We start from the raw sequence: 22,425 nt of genomic DNA on the forward strand, positions 1-22,425 counted from the left end.
TGTACCTGTACACCCTTTTTGGCAGCAGGGTCCTTATGTGTTGAAGGGTTAACATCCTGAACTCGTTGAGTGGCGACAAGTCCAGAATGACTCTGAGTTTGTCTGAGTCCTTCTTGGACTCTTGGGAACACAATATAATTTTTTTGTCTACACAGTCATCATATCAATTTATCATAGACACAACCATCATTTATATCATTGCTTAAATTGTGAGCCAAAGCAAACCCCAAGATTATTTTCTTAGATACCAGTATACCAAAGGGCTCCAACAGGGAAAAATAGGCCAGTGAGGAAAGGAAATAAAAAAGCACATAAACTACAAGAAAACCAATGAATAAAATCAAATAATTCAAGAGCATTAATAACATTAATATAAATCTTTCAGATATAACTATAAGAACTTGGAAAGAAAGAGGAAGAGAAATAAGATAGAACAGTGTGTACCCTCAAGCAAGAAAACTCTACCCCAAGACAGTGGAAGACCATGGTACAGAGGCTATGGCACTGCCCAAGACCAGAGAACAATGGTTTGATTTTGGAGTGACCTTCTCCTAGAAGAGCTGCTTATCATAGTTAAGGAGTCTCTGAGCAATTACAGTGCAGAAGAAAAAAGTTTCCCTTCCAAAATTACAAGAGCTTATTCAGCTAATGAATTCCAATGTATGTTAGGTTCCAAACGATAAAAGTTGATGAATATTGTACTATACTGTATCATGATGTACAACTTCTAGCTTAGTTAATAATAATAATAATGGTCATTAGAACTTCCAGGAAGAGAAAAAAGCATGAGTCATGCATACTGGGACAATGAGTTCTTCTCTTAAATGAGCATAAAGATTAAATTTTCATTATAAATTTCATTACTTCAATACTTATCTTGTAGTCATGATGCTAAAATCATTAAATCCACTGGATCTCTAATTAAAGAACGTGATCTGGCCCCATTAAAACAAAGTTATATTGGGGTTACATCAAAACCATTTAAAAATCATTTGAAGACTAGTTTAAAAAAAAAAAAATTTGAATGAGGAAGTTCTTAAATCATTCCAACTTTTTTATATGTATTATTTTATCAATATAAAGGAGATACTTTCAATTGCAATTATTTTTCATATGGAAGTTTTCAATTTTTAAAAAAACCTATTAATATTAAAAAAGTAGATGCAATTTTCTACGAATATTTAAAATCTTGAGAAAGCAGGCTTCATATATTTTTTGTAGACTGACTGAGAAGACTTTGGTATGTATAGGTATGGGCTTTTAGTAGTAATTTTCCTTCTGACTCGGGATTACAAGGATGTAATCATCATATTTCAGGGTTACTTACTAACCAGTGGAGAGTCCCTTCACTCAAATACACATAATGCAGTCAATGGTGGGTCAGGAAGTCAGACTAAACTTGCTGGTACGAAAGACCGATGTCTCGCCAGGCAAATCCTGAAATGCAGTTAGCACTCAAGTTCAGACTTCTTTTAGAGAATCTGGCAGCATGGTTGGTAACGACCTTGCCTTTCATTTTAAGACTAAAGCTGGCCATACACGCAGAGGACTGACTGTATGGTTTATCCTGCAGGACTGAAGTGGCGCTTCTGTCCTGTGAAAAATGCCCACACAAGCAACAGACTAGCCTGCTTAGTTCAAGAGTATTGGGCACCCAGGATTATGGTTACATTTTTGGTACTTCTTAACCAATTTTAGTACATTACGGGGTATCAAGTACAATTGGTAGCCTACAACTAGTTTTGAAAATGCCAAATTTTAGTACTTTTTACTTAATATAAAGCTGACTTTAAATAATATGAAGGAACATGATATGCATTCTCTGTCAGCTTCTATATGGCGGTGATTTGTCCAAAACGGCATTATGTACTCATTTTTTTAAGTCATTATAGGACAACCTTTTCTGTTTGTCCCTCTTAATCCCAGAGTCCAAATGTCTCCTGGGAGAAATATACTAAGAGGATTTTTGGACCTTTCTGGAGATTATCTCATGCTGAAGCGTACTTGTTTTCGTGTTAATTTATAGAAATTTGAACAGGATTGTGTTTATGTAGGCAGAAAAAATGATAGAAATATACATAGGTTAAAAGAATTATCAGCAGCTACTTAATATATCCTCCACCATATTTTACACCTTCATTTTTTTCCCTGAAGAGAATTCATAATACTTAATCGAAATATCAATTTTTTCCTTTGTTCCAGTATCTGTTTATTATCAAAATACAAGATACTATTGCACGAATAAGGCAAAATACCGTGTGGTTTTAAAGACAAAATATATTATGAAAAAGGAATGAAAACCTAAAATAAAAGAGCAATGAAATGCAAAATATTACAAACTTGTTTGGGAAACGGAGTGCGCGGCTGTCTGGGCCTGCTCCCTGCTCACACGACACGAGTCACTGAGTCGGTCCGCGTGGCTACCCCCTTGGAGGTAGTTGTGCATACCGCGGATTCTTCATAAGAGACCAAAGCTGAGATTTCTCGTGCCGAAGCCAGGACTCTCCTTTCCCTGCTCAAGAGCGGTTCAATTAAAGTCTGAGCAGTAGATCGAGGGCCCGAGGACCCCGTCGCCTCGCGGCTCAGCCAGCAATATGGCGGCGGCCAGTCGTGCATGACCAGGCTAGCTCTCGCACATACCAGCCGCGCGAGATGCAGCCAACCCCCATGCTTTCTTGCCATGTAACAGGTGAGGATGCGTGCACCACTCGCACGACTAACCTGTCTACACCTCCTGGTGTGAGCGCTACAGTTCACAGCAACCCCGCTCGCGCTCAAGCTCCTTCGGGAGCTTCGTGGGGCTCGCAGCGACAAGTCACGCACTCGGTCGCAGTGGGAACCTTGATGCATTCCGTCGGGGATGAACCCTTCCAGGGTCCTTCCTTGAATCCTGAATACACGCCTGGTTCAGTCTTAGGACCAGAGTGAGGGTATTCATGGGGGATGTCATCACCCGTGCAGCATGTCACTTTCCCTATACCTGCGGATGTAGAGGGACCGAGGGATCAGCCACTTCCACGGCCTTCACCGGCCGTGAAGACGGACGATCCCGAGGTGGAGTTGCAGTTCCTAAAGGTCATTAACCTCATGCGTGAGATTAATGGCTTCAGGGCTCCTCCTGAGGTACTGTCTGAGATAAGTGTACAGCCTTGGAGATCCTATGGGGAGCTACCGAAGGCAGTTCACAGCCCATCACACTACCCTATTTGAGACAGGCTCCTCAGGCATTGGACCGAGTGAGAGACCAGATCCCAGGACCTGGTGACTCGCTTAGGAGCCAAGGTTCAAACAAGCTTCTCCCTCATCCACTCCAGCAACAGATGAGATACCATGTCACTGAATCTTCTGTGTCTTGTCCTCTCACTCTCGACCCCGCTGTCAGAGTGCTTGCTGGGGGTTCCTCGGTCGAGAGCTTGAAATCCCAGAGAGTGCCCTTCTAGGCCTCTGAGATTTCAACTATGGAGTCCATCTCTATAGCTGCTCTCAAGGCTGCTTCGTGGCTCGACCACTGGTGTGGTACAGACACAGTGTTCGCGTGGGACACCAAGCTCGCTACCCCCAAACACATGGAGCAGTACAGGAACCTGGCTTTGTCTGGTGAGAAAGCTGTTGCTCTTCTCTTGGACCAGCTTGCTACCCAGTATGCCAATTTGATCCTCAAAAAAACGCGAGGCAGTAGCCGCTCGTTTGGTGAGACAGATTGATTCAGGAGAGGCCCTTGCACTCAGGAGTACTCCTATTAGAGCTGAAATTTCTCTTTTTCCACCAGAGGAAGTTTGGGCAACGCGGGATAAATGTCGCCTCGACTCGAAGGACTCCATAATCCTACCGGCGCAGGCTGCGAGTTTCAAGGGACCTAGTCCCGCGAAACCGTACGCAGCCAGGCCAAGTCAGGCCAAGCCCATGGGAAGTAGCAAGGGTACCGCTAGTCGTGCTCCTGCTGCTCCTGTGCAGATGAGACCTGTTTCTGTTCAGAAGGGTTCTGCCCCCAAACAGATCTTTCAGCCTCCCTCAGGAGCTCCTCCACGTTGGGGAAAGAACAGGGGCAAGCAAAGGAAAGAGAAACGCTGAGATTGGCTTTCCCCTTCCCATGCTGCCGAAGGTAGGGGGATGCCTATCGCGCCATTGGGCGATGTGGCAGCACCTTGGGGCCGAGGAATGGGTAGTGTTGACCCTTCGCGAAGGGTACAAGCTCCCATTCGTGCTTCATCGCCCCCCTCCCCCCCTATCCTCCACTCCAATAGCGTTCCACACGTACGCTCCAACATCTCTGAAGGCTCTGGTCTTGGAGGCGGAGGTCCAGGAAATGTTGGAGAAGGATGTGCTAGAAGTCATACACGATCAGTCACCAGGGTTCTACTGTCATGTCTTCCTTGTCGAGAAGGCGACAGGAAGTTGGAGACCGATCATAGACCTTTCGCCATTGAACAAGTTTGTTCAGCAAACTGAGTTCTAGATGCTAGCAGTTTGCACTGTGCTGTTAGCCTTCAGGCAGTACAACTTCATGCTTTCGATAGACTTGAAGGACATGTACTTCCAAGTACCAGTTCATCGGTCGTCTAGAAAGTACCTCAGATTCACCTTCCAGGGCACGGTGTACCAGTTCAAAGTCCTGTGTTTCGGACTGTCCACAGCTCCCCAAGCGTTCACGCGAGTGTTCACGACGGTAGCAGCTTGGGCCCATCCGAGGGGCATCCGCCTACTGATGTACCTCGACGACTGGCTGATTCTCGCTCCCTCGCAGGAGCAGTTGATTCAGGATCGACACTTGCTTCTGGCAGTTTGTCGTGATCTGGGGATCGTGGTGAACTTTGAGAAGTCGAACCTCATTCCCAAGCAGAAGGTGAAGTATCTGGGAATGCTGATCGACTCGGCAGCAGTTCGGAAGGGATTAGAAGACTCAGAGAGGTTGCGCAGCCGTTCCTGTCGCAGGAACAACTTCCAGCCCTCCAGTGGCAAGCTCTTCTAGGTCACTTCTCCTCACTGGAGAAGCTCGTTCCTTTCGGGCGGATCCATCTCCGCTCCCTTCAATGTTGTCTGAAGGACCAATGATCGGCAGCCACTGATCCTCCCTCTCATCCGGTTCTCATGGAACGCGAGGAAAGGGAGGATCTCCTTTGCTGGCTAAACAAGGAAAAACCTCATGAGAGGGTTTCTCATAAACCTTCCTCCATCTCAGTTCCGTCTGTTCACAGACGCGTCCACGGAAGGTTGGGGTGCACACCTGGACGACTTGTTCGTGGCCGGTGTGTGGTCGGAAGAGGAGAAACACCTACACATCAACGTGCTGGAAATAATGGCAATCTCGAGAGCACTCTTTCATTTCCAGGCCCGTTTGAGAGAGCATTCGGTAGTGCTGATGAGCGACAACACATCCGTCAACAAGCAAGGGGGCACGCTCTCACGTCCCTTGCAGCAGTTGACGAGGCAGGTGTTTCTATGGGCTGAGAGTCAACACGTAACCTTGTCAGCCAGGTACATTCCAGGAAAGAGAAATGTTCTGGCAGACACCCTTAAGTCGCAGAAACTAAGTAATAGGGCTGAATGGTCTCTTCACCCTTGGGTCGCGAGTCGAGTACTCGACTTCTGGGGAGAACCAAGCATCGACCTTTCGCAACACGGCACAACACCAAGCTTCCCGTGTTTTGCTCTCAAGTACCAGATCCCAGGGCTGCGTTCGAAGACGCACTGCAACATCCTTGGGATCTACTGGATTGCTACACGTTTCCCCCCCTTTTTGCTTGCTTCACGCAGTCCTGTACCGGGTCCTAGTAGCTCCAGGACTCAGGATGACTCTCATTGCTCCACTATGGCCACACATGGAGTGGTTTCCCAATCTGTTGTCGCTCCTGGCCGAGGCATCGAGAGAGCTACCACACTGGCCCAATCTCCTTTGGCAACCCTTGTCAAACAGGTACCACCAGGCGGTGCAGACGCTCAGACTTCACGCATGGAGACTATCCAGCATCCCCTCAAAACGCGAGGCTTTTCGCAACTCGCTGCGAGAGACATGTCAGGGTACCTTAGAAGATCCTCCTCCTCAGTCAACCAGGGGAAGTGGTTGGTCTGTGATTGGTGTAGTGGAAGGGGTATCTCTCCGGTCGGAGCCTCTCTGACACAGATCGCAGACTTCCTGGTCTTTCTTCGCAGAGATAAGCTCCTTTGGTTTCTGCCATTGAAGGGTACAGGTCTGCCCTTACAGTGGTGTTGCGTTTGAAGGAGACTCTTTAGCTATGGTCAGCAGTTCTTCCATGAGAATGACACTCCAAAATCAAACCATTGTTCTCTAGTCTTGGGTAGTGCCATAGCCTCTGTATCATGGTCTTCCACTGTCTTGGGTTAAAGTTCTCTTGATTGAGGGTACACTCAGGCACACTATTCTATGTAATTTGTCTTCCTCTTGTTTTGTTAAAGCTTTTATGGTTTATATAGGAAATATCTATCTTAATGTTGTCACTGTTCTTAATACTGTATATTTCATTTTTCCTTGTTTCCTTTCCTCATTGGTCTATTTTCCCTGTTGGGGCCCCTGGGCTTATAGCATCCTGCTTTTCCAACTAGGGTTGTAGCTTAGCAAGCAATAATAATAATAATAGCCTTTGATGGGGAAGTCCTTGGAGGACCATACAGCAAAAAAAAAAACAATGAAATCAAAGAAAATTACTAAATGTTCTAACATTACCAAAATTAGCTTTTACACTTTAAAAACTATACTCGTTCTAAAAACTGAAACTTTATTAACTTTCAGGTAATGAATTCAACTAAAAAAGGTACTAGATATTTTTAGTCGATAAGGTATATCAACAACCACTTGAAACACTTCAAGGTATCAGTTTGTTTAAAAACATGTGTTCCTCTACTGCATCTGAAAGGGAACAAAAAACATACACACATCTTGGTAAGAAAAGAGATTTACATTTCTTATCTTTTATCACAGACAAGCTTTTTCACCTAAAGTAGGAATAGCACGGGATTCTCAGGGAAGGATTCACTGAAATATGACAAATTCGAAGATAATTTGTATTTTTCCTAACCATACAAACCTTAGCTATTTACATTGGGGTTTACCTTTTAGCGCAGCTGAAATGGCGAGCCATTAGAATTTAACGAGGGTGTATTACCCCCGCGCTAGTTAGCGAGGGGTAGGGGAGTGGTAGCTAGCTACCCCTCCCCCCCCCTCTCACACAGGTGAATGCTCACTTTCACTTAGAGGTAGGACTTGTCTTGGGGGACAGGGCTGGCGGGCAAATATGTGTAAATAGCTAAGGTTTGTATGGTTAGGAAAAATACAAATTATCTTCGAATTTGTCATTTGTTCCGTAACCGAAATACAAACCACGCTATTTAGGTAGGGTGGAAAGTCCCCAGCCATACTGGCTTTGGCTTTACCCGGGGACTCAGAATCCGAGTGAGTTGCACTCGAGAAAAGGAGTCCCTGCACCTCACAAGTTCCTTACTCCACAAGGAACCGTGTGGCCTACATAAGCTTGTGTGTGAAGGAAGAAGTGTGACCCGTCCTAGGCAGTTGACCTGGAATTCCAGAAGGAACTCTGGGTTAGGACGTTCCCAATACCACCTCGTCAGGGTATGGGGGACGCGACAGTATTGACTCAATACTCGGAACACAAGAAAGCATGGTTTACCTGCAGAGGTTCGAGGTCAGCTATGCAGAGACCAGGATGCTGCTTCCCCGTAGAGGGGATGATGAAGAAAGAAATAAGGGCCAGACATACTTCTTTCGTTCATGCAGACTAAAACCTGGTAACAATGCCCTCAACCTTCTGCTACCTGTCCAAAAAGGAGGTTGAGGTTAGACCAGCTGTTGTGTAGCCACCACAGAGCGATAGAAAACGTATCGAGACTCCTGTGGGTCACGCCCTGCAGGAAGCGGGCTGCGAAGGTCATTAGACACTTCCAGACTCCAGCTTGTAGCACCTGCGTCACAGAGTAGTATTACTTGAAGGCGAGGGACGTTGCGATGTATCCAACATCGTGCTGTAGGGCGACGTGACGGGGAGGGTCTGGAGACAGGTCGAGATGAATGTCCTTGAGTCCGAGCTGAAGAGGTATACTGGTGACTCTCCCCCGTGTCCTCCTTGTGCTCCCAAATCGGCTGCAACTGAGGACAAACTGCAGCTGTTCCCAAAGCTAACCTCTCGATTCCTTTACTGTCAAGAAAGAGAAGGTCTTGGGACATCAGATACAGAATGGAGACTCGAAATCTTGAAGGAATTGGACCAAAGGGCCGGGATCCCAAGATTCTGAGTCTAGCCAACAACTCAGGAGCGAACCTGAATGTTGCCTCCCCCTCTTCCTTAGAAAGGGCGGAGTCGTACGAGACCAAGAAGATTGCTTACACACTGGCCGCGGCCAGAGTGAGCAGGAGACTGGGGGGAAGAACAGCAGAAGCTTGAGGTTCCAAGCTGTCGCGATCAGGTCCCCCAGACCAGGACTTGCTGGTTACTCAAGGCCAAAGACCCCCAGGTACACTCTCTCTACGAGGCTCTGCTCGGATAGTCGGAGAGAACATTCCTCTGCCTGGAATGAGAGAGCCGATGGTGGTATTGAGAGTATCTCAATCATCTCGGTATCTCTACTGCAAGATGTGAAGGTGTGAAAATGCGTCCCCTGCTGGTTAGAACACGCCAGAATCATGAAGTCGACGCGCACGGAGTGACTCGGCAGGAGCTGTAGGATCTGTAGAGGGGCCAGACTACGGCCCCTAAGCCTGCCTGAATGATGGAGAGATATCCTTCAGGTCCTGACCATAGGCCTGGACCGGAACATGCCCCCCCCCCCCCCCTTTTCTTTGCCGAGTCCGAGAACAGCATCAAGAATGTGGGGAAATGACGAGAATATCCACTCCCATCAAGAGGTTCCATAGGTCAACACCCATTGCAGGTCTAATAGTTCCGCTGGTCCCATAGGGGCAAGGAAGTCCGGTTAATCGTTGCCTGAAACCACCGGAACTTGGACCGCCCCACATGGAACTTATCCTGAGGCGACCGTTCGGACTATAGACGGGTCAATGAGGAAAGGAGAACTAGGAAACGTTCCAAGGTAGGGCTGGAAGCTCTGCTTGACTGAGAACAGGTACTGCGACTCTCCTCAGCCTTGCCACAGTCAACTGAAGGGAAGGCTCGGAGGAGGTGGCAACAGAATCTGGCGTCCCCAGGTGGTCACCCATCCAATTACCGACCAGAACCGACGTTGCTTAACCTCGCTGGACGGACGAGAAGCGGGGTTTCCAACATGGTAAGGCCGTTGACTCAATATCATGGCCAGATACTCCAGATGTTGAGGCAGAAGAAGAGAAGGCTCCTATCAAAATACCATGAACCCACACTCATGGTAAGCATCCAGAAGCTTGTCCCGGCGCTGAAGGAGGTCGAACCCGAGCTTACCGGAGTTGACCAGCCCTACAAAAAGCAAAGGAGTCGGAAGCCTGCACCTGAGCGGCCATGAGGAAAGCAGGGAGAGTTCTCTGGGGAAAAAAACCTGCGATGCCACGGCGGGATCGCCACACTGCATCATAAGCAGGAATACCTGCAGTCTAGGCTGAATTCCACGAGCTCCCTGGAAGATGGATGGAATGAAAACTGAAAGTACCCGTCCTTCCGATCCAGGGTTTAAGGAGTCCTGTCGCCTCGTTACCAGTCTGATCGATTCTGCTGTTCTACGCTGGCCGAAGTTTGTTCGACAAACTTGATCAAGGCTGAGAGGTCGACTACGGAACTCCCGTCTCAGATACTTCCTTACAAGAAAGGATCGACTGAAGAAGCCGGGGGTGAAGCCGTCGATGATCCTATGGAGGACCTTCGCCTAAGGTATGGATCATTCTGCCCAAACGGGCAACTCTTGCCAACGCTATGGCATAGAGGTTCAGAGACACTGAATTAGCTGACAGAGACGGCAGGCGCGATATCCTTGGCTGATCACAGAGATCGTGCGGGAATGGGCATCGGGAAGCTGTCATCCAGATGAGTAACCTTAAGCATCCTCCCAGCGTGAAACCTGCAATCCTAGACTTCGTGAACTCTGCCGCTCCCTTTAGGACTATGCCGCCCTGGGGGAGCCTCCCGTGCCATCTGTTCCTGACAGGAGGAAACTGCAATTGGACACCCTGTCTCAGTTGTCGTAGCCGATAACTTAGGCCGACGTGGTTGAAAGAAAAAGGCGCTGGAGCCCTGCAGAGTCTGGAAGAAAGCGCCTTGGAGGAGTGAAAATGGAAGTCGACTTCCTCCGCACAGCCGCTGTCTAAGTCTCTGTCCTTGGGCACAGACAAACTCTTCTCAAGGATGGCCCTAGCTCTGGCACTCTTCAGACCCCGAGACCAGGGCAGAGCCGCACTGGACTTCGGGGCCTTCCGAACGTTAAACACTTCATCCAAGATCGTGTCTTTGCCTTCACGGGGGGTGATGACTGGATCCATAAGCCCGTTAAGTTGCCTTATCAGGCTTAGGACCTGCCAGAAGGTATGTTCGGATTCCTGCTGTTCTCCTCCCTGCGGGCTGGCAGCTAAGTCTCCTGCCCCAGGGATCTCTTCCTGGGGTGAAACGTGGACATTCCCCCGGGTAGTCGTGGGTTCCTGGCGAATCCTGGTCTTGGAGTCCTTGGATTCCCTCCTGGGAGAGATACAGGATCCCAACAAAGAGAGACGAGGGGCCCCTTCCTCACGAGATGATTCTCCTCCATGAAGCGAAGTCTCCCCCCTTGGTGCCGAGGGGAAGACTACCGCCCCACTGGACTCACCTGAGGACGGAAAGGCCCTGTCCACGGGAGAAGGAGAAAGCCCTCGAGCAGGAGAAGGGGCCTTCGCGACCGACCTCTTGGGAACCAACTTCGACCTGGGGGAAGTCACCACGAAGTCTGTTGCTCCAAGGACACAGAGTCCGAAATCCTTGCTAAAGGGAAAGGGATCGGGCGATCCTTTGGAGTGGACACCACAGTACCTGCCTGAAAAGGTGGGGAAGAATGATGTACTAACCTCTCCTCAGTAGTATCCTTGTCCTGCACTACCAACCTGTGTTTGGGTGGAGGCGATCCCGAGCGTTGTCTAAGAACACGCGTTCCTGCTGCTACCCCGGCTGCGGAATTCGCCGCGAACGATGGTCGCGCGGGAGCGCGGGCGAGCGATCGCACGGGCGCACAGGCGAATTAGCGGTTGCGCGGGCGCGCAGGCAAGCGGACGCGCGGGCGAGCGGTTGCGCGGGCTCACAGGCGAGTGGTCACGCGGGCTCGGAGGCGAGTGGTTGCGAGGGTGGGCAGGTGAATGAGCGAGTGTCCAAGGCAGCGAACGCAAGCATTGGCGCGATGGCGAGGAAACGCGCTGCCGCGTGGGTGAGGAAGACCGCTGGCGATGTGGATCAACAGGAGATCGGTGGTGAGCTGGTGAGCGCTGACGCGCAGGTAGGCGATGGCGCGTTGTGGCATGGTGACGCGTTGGCGAGCGATAGTGAGCAACATGCGCCGGTGAGCGATCGCACGATGGCGAGCTAGCAGCCGGCGAACCATGTCCCTTCAGAACCTCCGGCTGACGAAGCGTTGGAGAACGTTGGCGCGCAGGCTGTAACGCACGCAGGCGGTCCGGAGATCGCCGAGAAACAGGTGATCGCTGACGCGTAGAACGCTGGTGAATAGGCGATACCAAAATCCCCTGAGCGCGCTGACGAGCAGGTGAACGCTGGCGAACAGGTGAACGCTGGCGCGTAGGCGATCGTTGACGTGTAGGAGAACGCTGGCGAATAGGCGATACTAAAATCGTCTGTGCGCGCTGGCGAGCAGGTGAACGCTGGCGAGCAGGTGATCGCTGGCGAGCAGGAGGTCGACGCGTGAGATCTTGTGAAGGGACAGGTGGCGCGGCGCGTTCACGAGCAGGAACAGGAAGATCGCAGGCGCGTTGGCGAACATGTGCTTTTGACACGCGCTGAACGATGTCACGTAGCCACAGGGTCAGAAGACTGATGGCGAGCAGGGAGCTCAGCAGGAACTGTAGGATGGTCAGAGACCGCAGGGCGATGATCCTCAAATGAGCGCTGACCCTCAGAAGAAAGCTGATGAGCAGGGGAGCACTGGCGAGGAGGGCGAACATCAGGAGAGCGCCGACGAGCAGGTGAGCGCCGACGAGCAGGAGAGTCCTGACGAGCAGGAGAGCGCCGATGAGCAGGAGAGCGCTGACGAACAGGAGAGCGTTGGCGAACAGGAAGCGCTGATGAGCAGGAGAGCGCCTGTGCACTAACACTGAGCAGGAGCAGGCCGGAAGACCGTTGCCTGTCCGACGGGAGACTGATGTCCGTCGGGAAGACCGTTGCCCGTCAGACTGCTGTCCATCTGCATCAGGGCGGATGAAGGAGTTGTAGCTGCAAACGTAGATTCAAAAAGGCGCCTCTTAGCACCCTTATAGGGAGATGAGAGGCCCTTACGACGAGGCGGACGGTGAGCCTTACGGCGAAGGAGGCCAACAGCAACAGCAGCAGAAGAATCCTCCGAAGAGGACTCTCTATGAGTGTACTCTCTCGCGAACGAAAGAGAAACACTTCGTAGAAGAGACTGGTCAGCCAGTGACCGAAAAAGAGCAATCCTTCGAGGAGGGGCTCCTGCAGTTGCCCAGCCCCTTGAGCGAAACTGCAGGTGTGACCGCTCAGCACCAAGAGCATAGTCGCACGAAAAAAAGGCAAGAGAAGAACCCCCAAAAAGGAGAAAAACTCAAGCCTGGACAGGAAGAACTTCCCTCGGAAGGAAAGTTACCCACCCAAGGAGGCAAGCCTCCTGAGTTCTAAAATGAACTGGAGAGCTGTCAATCGTCATGGTACTTCCAGTAGAAGGAGACACGCCCCTGACGAAAATCCAAAGGGGAGGCAGAAACAGCCGAATCCCCAGGCCTCCACAATACAGCTCACACCGTAGCCATATTACAGAAACAAACTAGATCGGTAACTGCAAAAAAATAAAAACAAAAAAACATTAGTACACATTCATTCCCCCGGGAAGGCTCCGAAGAAGAATCCCGAGGGAAAGGAAACAAGAATTACACAACAGGCACGTGCCCTCACAACCACTTACACTCACGGAAGGAGAGCTGTAACCAAAACAGAATTATAACAATTATAATTATGAAACTATGTAATTATGTAATTTAAAAATGAATGAACACTAAAGAAAGAACGAAAACCCCGAAAGGAATCGTTCTACAAGCTGAAAAATTAACAACTATAATTAGATTCATAAACTAATTGAGACAAAACGTACGGCGTAGCAACCCCCCCACACGGGAAAGAAGCTACAAGGGCGTAGTAACACGGGTAAAAGGGTGAACGACCTCAAGAGAGAGAGAGAGAGAGAGAAAGACCGAAGTCAAACTCGATCGCAACCCATAAAATTACACCGTGGTGGCCTAACTGCCGAGGACTCCACGGAGATATCGTACACTACACACACAACTCTGAAAAGGAAACTTACTGATTTCTCTACTCAAATATATATACAAACATGAAAACATGTTTACATATATATTGAGTAAAAGAAAAGTAAGCGATTAAGTAAAGACAAAACAAACAATGGCTGCCAAGCGAGGACCAAGACAGAGACGTCTGTCCCAGTCCGAGCCAAAAGTGAAAGTGGGCATTCACCTGTGTGTGAGGGGGGGGGGGGGGGGTAGCTAGCTACCACTCCCTTAACCCCCCGCTAACTAGCGCGGGAGTAATACACCCTCGTTAAATTCTAATGGCTCGCCATTTCAGCTGCGCTGAAAGGTAAACCCCAATGTAAATAGCGTGGTTTGTATTTCGGTTACGGAACAAAACAGTTTTTGACTACCCTGTTGTAATTAAGCAGACCTTAAACACAAGAAACTTGGTGCCAAGGAAAAAAGTATATTAAGTATAATCTTTAAATTCAGTTCCTAAGAGCACCTCCAATATCCCCAGTGACCTTACCTTTAGAAGGTTTTCTGTAGATGAATAGTAATGGCTGTCTTCACCATCACCATCATAATCCCCCTCAGAAGCCATAGCCAAGCCATCCTCAGAGCAAGTGCTGCTCAAACGACTTCGAATACGCTCATTATCTTTGGTACCTGAAAATACAAATTATTTTTCTAACAAAAATGTAATTCATACAAAATGAAATTCTATTAAAACTAAGAAAAGCATCTGGTTCATAAAAGGATAAGCAGTAAGTTATCTGAATACTATAAATATCTACCAAAACTATAAACAAAATCACCTACTCAAATAACTAGAATTTTTAACAAGAACCTAAGGCTGCACCCATAACAATAATGCATGGTCTATGCTATTAATAGTCATAACTAATTTTGATACTTCCTACTATCTATAGATAATTTTCAATTGTGTTTCCGTACTGTATCGTTATTTATCTACTGTATTACAGTTCCAACACGGAAAAATCACAACTATCTTATTTTTCACGGCCCAAATATACAGCACCTGGCTGATAGCTCAGCTGCATGGCAACCCACCTACTCGTGAATCAGCCTTACCAAGTGAAAGAGTGAGAGGGAAACATAATCATGTCATACTGTACATCAGTATCACCCAATGGCCCATCGCTTCATCCATAAATGTACTAGCAATGGTATATGTATCCTAAAGAGATCAATGTGCAGTTCAAGGCGATCCTCTGTAACTATGTCCTCCACGAGAGCATATTATCCTTCATTTAACAAATCTGAGAACAAAAGTATCTACAATGATGAGCTGCTCTGCACAAGGAGGTTCCTTTGTTCAAACATCAAGGAAGATTGTCCCTAACTTCCTTGGTGAGGCTTACATAATTGCTGGAAGAAGATCAGTGTTCCCAGCCCCCTTGTCCCGTCCCCTTTAAGTCGCCTCTTGCTTGTTGATGAAGGTTAGTATGATGGTGTTGTCACTCATCAACATAACTGAGTGCCTCCTCAAACATTCTTGGAATGCTTGTAACCCTGAAAGCTGCTTGCAACCCAAGGACATTGATGTGCAAATGCCTTCCCTTCTTGGTCCACAACCCCAAGACAACCAGGTCACTCAGATGTAATTGTCACCCATACTTCAATGCATCCGATACCAGATGCATGTCTGGAGGTAGCAATTCAAATTAAACTTCCTAAGTGAGGTTTTCCTCATTGAGTCACCAGGCTAGAATGCCACGAGCCTCTTGTTCCATTGCAACATGAAGGAACAGGGAATCGCTGTCAGATAACTAGTGATCCTTCAGTCACTAATGAAACAATCTCTGGTGCAGGAGCCTGTGACGAACAAGCTCCTCCAGCGAGGAAAGGTAACCAAGAAGACATTGCCACTGTCAAACTGGGACTTTTATATCAGACAGAAAGAGTCGCACAACCTCCCTGAGCCTGCCGATACATCGTCTGTAGGAAATACTCTTGCTGCTACAGTGTATATCAGTATGACCAGATACTTTAACCAAGGAAGAGAAGTCGATGACCAGTCTCCAGACCCCAGCTGCCTTCACCGGGAAGAGTCAACTGTAGAAGCACGCAGACCCATCTAGAATGACTTTGAGAGCAATCATCTCCAACATCCCTTCCACCTCTAACCACTCAGTTAGCGTTTTCATGTATATTGGATGCTCCAATCGGAACTCTACCAAAATTTGAGATGGGGGAGACCAGTGGTCCATTTTAGGTAGCAAGTAACCATTCCAAAGGACACTGGCCACTCAAGACTCAGCCCTGTATTTCTGCCAAGTCATCCAATGGTGAGACACGCAACTGCCTATTCTCAGCAGTAGGAGGGGGGGAACATGCCTTCAATCGTGAGTCTCTTCAACGAAAGGTCCCCATCAGACCACAAACTGACACGTCAACCTGCAGAGGTACAGATGTCACATTCTACAGTGTAGAACCTCCACTGCCTGGAGTGGGGTAGCAGGATCTTGCTTGACTATCTGGAATGAAGAGAATTCTCAGATTAGTAGATCGATCATCCACCCGGTCCAGGGCCAAGTAAACGAGATCCGACCACGGTAATTTCACAAAGGCTTCAAACCTTGAGGGTCACCAAAGTGCTGATCAATGACAGAAGTCCACATGAACAAGGTGCCAAGGTAACCTCCCCCCCCCCTGAGGGCATTACACTAATGAATAAGTGCAAGGGCCTTCACAAACAAACTCTCAGACTCGGGATAGTCAGTTTCAGCTGGGTCTCAAGTATAGTATGGGATCATCGAGACACCCTTCCCAAGACCACCATCGTCCCTCACAAAGATCGATGGTGAAGCAGCATGCTCTAGTGTCCTAACGGCAGATCCAGGGACATAACCGATGGCTGATGAAGGCCAGGCCAATCCAACAGCAATGGGAGAACTGGCATGAGATCTAACAGAAACCGAAGTACCGTACTTTCCTTCTTGCGAGTCAAGGAAAAAGAGCAACCACGAATCCGTGCTCTGAGGCACAGGGTGCAAGGCCCTCTGCCCAACATTCTTGACCCACCACAGTGTGCATGCACTTGAGAACATTCTCCAAATGTACCATCCTCTCTAAAAAATCGAGAGACCAATCGTTGACAAAGAAAGAGGGAGATGAGGGCATCCAGTGACATGGAACATGGGGAGATGAAGGTCGCTGAAGCTCTTTCATCAACCATGGGAGAGAAAGTGTACGGGGCTGTACAACTTAGGCCCGGCAGACTACCATGGTAACTGGAGATGCCTGGAAAGCCGGGACTCAAGGGATAGCTGGGCTTCAGGCGATGGCAAGGGGCCGGGAACCAGTCGGGTGGTTTCACAGTGAGCCCTTTCACTGCAACTACAGCTGGCCTCCCTGTACTTCTTCAACCTCATCCTCTTCTTTCTATTCTTCATCTGAAAAGAGTCGGAATCAGAGTCAGAGGACAAGGAGGAAGAGGAAGAACAATGCACACACTTCTTCCTCTTCCTAGCTATCACTCCTGTCTCCTGTCCCAGCATGCAGAGCAGTTGAGGTCTGAGTGACTATCAAAAACGACGCTCCACAAAGGAAGAGACCACATGGGTTGCTTCAACAGGAGCCACAATATTGGGGCACACTATCCCAAGGGGAGGGGAGAGCAGATTCACAAGGTCTCGAGATCCCAACAAGCAGGACAGATGCACATCTGACAGTGAGGGAGGAGTAATAGGCTCAAGACCCCATGGCACATAGGTTGAGGCAACAGCACAGGGGAAGGGGCGGAGATCACAAGCTCTGGGTTACGGATTGAAGTAATACCAGGGATAGGGGGCAACAAAGCACTTTATACCTTACCTTTGGCCCTTACCTTTCAGTGACAGGAGGGCCAAGGCTCTCGAACCCAGCACCTTACCAGCCGGGTCAGGGGCTACCTTACCAGATTTACCCTTAACCACAAAGGGCTCAATGACACTTGGAGACATTAAATGCACAGGAGGTACCAAGGGAGAGGTAGCCTTACCTACCAAATCCCTCAACAAAGTCATGGAAAGGCTTTCTGAAAGACGCAAGTTAGTCTAAGCCTTCCTTAGGTCAAAATTGTTGTCAGCAGTCTCTGGAGAGGAGCAACAAACACCAGGGATTCTCCACGCACCAGAAAAACTTGAAAACTCTTAACACCTGAAGTGTATTCCCCAGGGGCATATTCAGGGCTGTATGCACCAGCGCAACAGCATCCCCTCAGGAGACAGATGCCGTGAAAGACTTCCACGAAGTCTTCTTGGGCGTTACCTAATCCGATACAGACGAATGCTTTGCACGTTTCTTCCCCTTCAGGATGTATGCCTGTCACTGCACCGAAGGCCACGACCTACACTCAGGTTAAGGCGATGACCCCTCCCCTAGAAGAGGCTCAGAGGGAGTCAGAATCAACAGCCAGTTTAGCTATAAACTAGTAGTAGCATCCTTCCTTTCCTGGCAAATACGAACTTCAGGCTTCCACTTCATCCCAAATGACTATTCACTTCCTGTAATAGAGACAGACCTTAGACTTTATTTTCCAGATGTCTGCACATCAATGAGGATTCTCTAACTGGAAAGGGGGCGGGATGAGGACACAAACTAACAAGCTGGATAACTGCTAGTAATTCATCTTTACCAAATTATTCCAGCTCACACTCAAACAATATCCTGATATCACAAATTATTAGTAATTAGTATTTTTCCTAACATACTTACCGAGAAACACTTTCTTAGGAGACTCGAAAAATGACGGAGGCACCCGTCTCCCTGAAAGGCTTAACCGCGAGACTCGTCAGAGCGGAGGTGCCCGTGTTGACTCTACACGTGCACGGATCCCTCCGTCGAACTCCTCTACGGAGGAGCCCGTCCCATTATCAAAGGCTCGGAAAGTGACAGAGGCGCCCGTCTCTCCAGAAGGTCTAAGCCGCGGGTCCCGTCAGAGCGGAGGTGCCCGTGATGAGTCTACACCCCATCGCCGGACGGAGGACGTGGCTGCGGACATGGATTTTGGAGCGCCGGAGGACTCCGCTTATAGGAGGGCGATCTCCTTATAAGGAGTCACAATAAATTGAGGAGCCACTACCTCAGGATGAAGATGACTGGCACTCTGGCCTTAAAAGGATTATGGAGGAGCCCTTCCAGAAGAAGTCATCTTTGGCTCTTCCCGAGGTGAAGGCCGTAAAGTTGGGGCGCGCCCATATTGATAAGGTGGTCACCCGCAATAGGGACACCTCCGAAGGTCACAGTTCGGCCAAACTGCTACAGGGCCTGAAATCACAAAGCAAGTATTATGCTTTAAACGGACGTCCACATGGGCTAGCAAGCTAGAGGACGTCCTATAAGTGTTAGGGCAAGGTGCCCGGAAGACAGGGCGTCTGCCGCGCCCATTTTCTTTTCACAATCCGAGTCCATCATGATGGAGGAGATGTCCAAGGATCTCGTGAATGTCGCCTCACGGTTGGACTGGTGGGCTACTACTTTAGAAGGTACCTGGGGTTTGTATGGCACATAGGAACAAACAAACTTATATAATACATCTATAATTACGCGATATACTGAAGGCACAATAGGTGGCCCACAATTGGGAGAGGGAGTTCTGTACCTAAAAAGTAATTAAACCTTTGCCCTAGTATGGGTGTTTCCTACTTAAAGAGTGTACTTAACTGAAATTTACTTGCATGTTTAAATACAGATATGGTAACCATATCGGAATTACAATGCAACTTACATAGTAAAATTGTAAAATGATTAAAATATAAATTGGTTAAAATGACAAATTCGGAGATAATTTGTATTTTTACTAACCATACAAACCTTAGTTATTTACATGGGGTTTACCTTTTAGCGTAGCTGAAATGGCGAGCCATTAGAATTTAACGAGGGTGTATTACCCCCACGCTAGATAGCAGGGGGGTAGGGGAGTGGTAGCTAGCTACCCCTCCCCCCCTCACACACCGGTGAACTGCTTCACTTCACTTAGAAGTAGGACTTGTCTTGGGGGACAGGGCTGGCGGGCAAATATGTGTAAATAACTAAGATTTGTATGGTTAGGAAAAATACAAATTATCTCCGAATTTGTCATTTGTTCCGTAACCGAAATACAAACCACGCTATTTACATTGGGTGACTTCCCCTTAGGAAGGGTGGAAAGTCCCCAGCCATACTGGCTTTGGCTTTACCCGGGGACTCAGAATCCGAGTGAGCAGCACTCGAGAAAAGGAGTCCCTGCACCTCACAAGTTCCTTGCTCGGCAAGGAAACGTGTGGCCTACATAAGCTTGTGTGTGAAGGAAGAAGCATGACCCGTCCTAGGCAGTTGACCTGGAGTTCCAGAAGGAACTCTGGGTTAGGACGTTCCCAATACCACCTCGTCAGGGTATGGGGGACGCGACAGTATTGACTCAATACTCGGAACACAAGGAAGCATGATTTACCTGCAGAGGTTCGAGGTCAGCTATGCAGAGACCAGGATGCTGCTTTCCCAGTAGAGGGGACGATGAAGAAAGAAGTAAGGGCCAGACATACTTCTTTCGTTCATGTAGACTAAAACCTGATAACAATGCCCTCAACCTTCTGCTACCTGTCCAAAAAGGAGCCTGAGGTTAGACCAGCTGTTGTGTAGTCACCACAGAGCGATAGAAACGTATCGATACTCCTGTGGGTCACGTCCTGCAGGAAGCGGGCTGCGAAGGTCATTAGACGCTTCCAGACTCCAGCTTGTAGCACCTGCGTCACAGAGTAGTATTACTCAAAGGTGAGGGACGTTGCGATGTATCCGACATCGTGCTGTAGGGCGACGTGACGGGGGAGGGTCTGGATTCAGGTCGAGATGAATGTCCTTGAGTCCAAGCTGAAGAGGTATACTGGTGACTCTCCCCTGTGTCCTTCCTGTGCTGCCAACCCGGCTGCACGTGAGGACAAACTGCAGCTGTTCCCAAAGATAACCCCTCGATTCCTTTACTGGCAAGAAGGAGAAGGTTTGGGTCATCTGATACAGAATGGTGACTCGAAATCTTGAAGGAGTTGGACCGAAGGGCTGGGACCCCAAGATTCTGAGTCTAGCAAACAACTCAGGAGCGAACCTGAATGTTGCCTTCCCCTATTCCTTAGAAAGGGCGGAGTCGTACGAGACCAAGAAGATTGCTTACACACTTGCCGAGGCCAGAGTGAGCAGGAGCACCATCCCCCAAGACGGAATAATAACATCAGAGGCCTGACGTAATGGTTCTTGAGAAGATCTCTTAAGGGACTAAAAAGTCTGAACCATGCTCCATGGAGGAGGTTTCACTCCGACTGGGGGCAGGGACGTTCGCAGCTTCGCATGAGCGAAGAAAGGTCCAGCGGGAAGGAAAAAGTCTATTCCTTTCAGCCTGAAGGTCAGGGAAAGGCTGAGCGACAGGCTTCACTGCCGAGAGCGGAAAGGAGTTTCCTCCCGCCGAAAAGCAAGAAGTCCGTTATTGCTGGAGAAGAGGCCTCAAGGGAAGAGGTATTTCTCCCACGACACCAACCACAGAAGACTCTCCACTTCGCCTGGTAGAACCCTGCGGATGACTATTGCAGGTGACGCGAACTCCGCTCCCCGACTGTAGCGCGATCAGGTCCCCCAGGCCAGGACTTGCTGGTTACTAAAGGCCAAAGACCCCCAGGTACCCTCTATCTGCGAGGCTCTGCTCAGGTAGTCGGAGAGAACATTCCTCTGCCCGGAATGAGCGAGCCGATGGTGGTATTGAGAGGACCTCGGATCATCTCAGTATCTCTACTGCAAGATGCGAAGGTATGAAAATGCGTCCCTTGCTGGTTGGAATACGCCAGTACCAAGAAGTCGTCACGCACGGAGCGACTCGGCAGGAACTGTAGGATCTGTAGAGGGGCCAGACTATGGCCCCTAAGCCTGGCTGAATGATGGAGAGGTATCCTTCAGGTCCTGACCATAGGCCTGAACCGGAACATGCCCCCTCCCCCTTTTCATTGACGAGTCCGAGAACAGCATCAAAATGTGGGGAAAGGACGAGAATATCCACTTCCATCAAGAGGTTCCATAGGTCAACACCCATTGCAGGTCTAAACGTGACGCTGGTCCCATAGGGGCCAGAAAGTCCGGTTAATCGTTGCTTTGATACCACCGGAACTTGGGCCGCCCCACAGGGAACTTATCCTGAGGCGACCGTTCGGGACTTTAGACGGGTCAATTAGGAAAAGAGACCCAGGAAACGTTCCAAGGTAGGGCTGAAAGCTCTGCTTGACTGAGAACATGTACTGCGACTCTCCTCAGCCTTGCCACAGTCAACTGAAGGGAAGGCTCGGAGAAGGAGGCAACAGCATCTGGCGTCCCCAGGTGGTCACCCATCCAAGTACTGACCAGACCCAACGTTGCATAACTTCGCTGATCGGACGAGAAGCGGTGTATCCAACGTGGTAAGGCCGTTGACTCAATATCATGGCTAGATACTCCAGATGTTGAGGCAGAAGTAGAGAAGGCTCCAAGCAAATTACCATGATCCCTCACTCATGGTAAGGGCCCGGAAGCTTGTCCCGGCGTTGAAGAAGGTCGAACCCGAGCCTACCGAAGGAGGCGGAAGCCTGTTCCTGAGCGGCCATGAGGAAAGCAGGGAGAGTTCTCTGGGGAAAAACCTGCACTGCCGCGGCGGGATCGTCACACCGCATCTTAAGTCTAGGCTGAATTCCAAGAGCTTCCTGGCAGATGGAATGGAAACTGGAAGTACCCGTCCTTCCGATCCAGTGCCTAAGGAGTCCTGCCGCCTCGTTACCAGTCTGATCGATTCTGCTGTTCCACGCTGGACGAAGTTTGTTCGACAAACTTGATCAGAGCTGAGAAGTCGACGACAGAATTCCCGTCTCAGATGCTTTTCTACGAGAAAGGATCAACTGAAGAAGCCGGGGGGTGAAGCCGTCGACAACCCTATAAAGGACCTTCTCCTAAGGAATGGATCATTCTGCCCAAACGGCCAAAACTCTTGCCGACCCCATGGCATAGAGGTTCAGTGACACTGAATT

General features: G+C 49.0%; 1 protein-coding gene and 1 pseudogene across 1 annotated transcript in view; both read right to left on the reverse strand.

Annotated features, from left to right (window-relative positions):
- The window catches only part of LOC137631838 (dynein axonemal assembly factor 4-like), a 132,467-nt gene that overhangs the window by 83,282 nt on the left and 26,760 nt on the right, over positions 1–22,425 (reverse strand). The window contains exon 5 of the mRNA XM_068363845.1: positions 13,935–14,074. Coding sequence (XP_068219946.1) covers positions 13,935–14,074 — 140 coding nt within the window. The remainder of the gene's footprint in view (positions 1–13,934; positions 14,075–22,425) is intronic.
- LOC137632079 (5S ribosomal RNA) lies at positions 21,721–21,839 on the reverse strand (annotated as a pseudogene).

The sequence above is a fragment of the Palaemon carinicauda genome, chromosome 40 (genome assembly GCF_036898095.1).
Source record: "Palaemon carinicauda isolate YSFRI2023 chromosome 40, ASM3689809v2, whole genome shotgun sequence".
NCBI classification, from domain to species: Eukaryota; Metazoa; Arthropoda; class Malacostraca; order Decapoda; family Palaemonidae; genus Palaemon; species Palaemon carinicauda.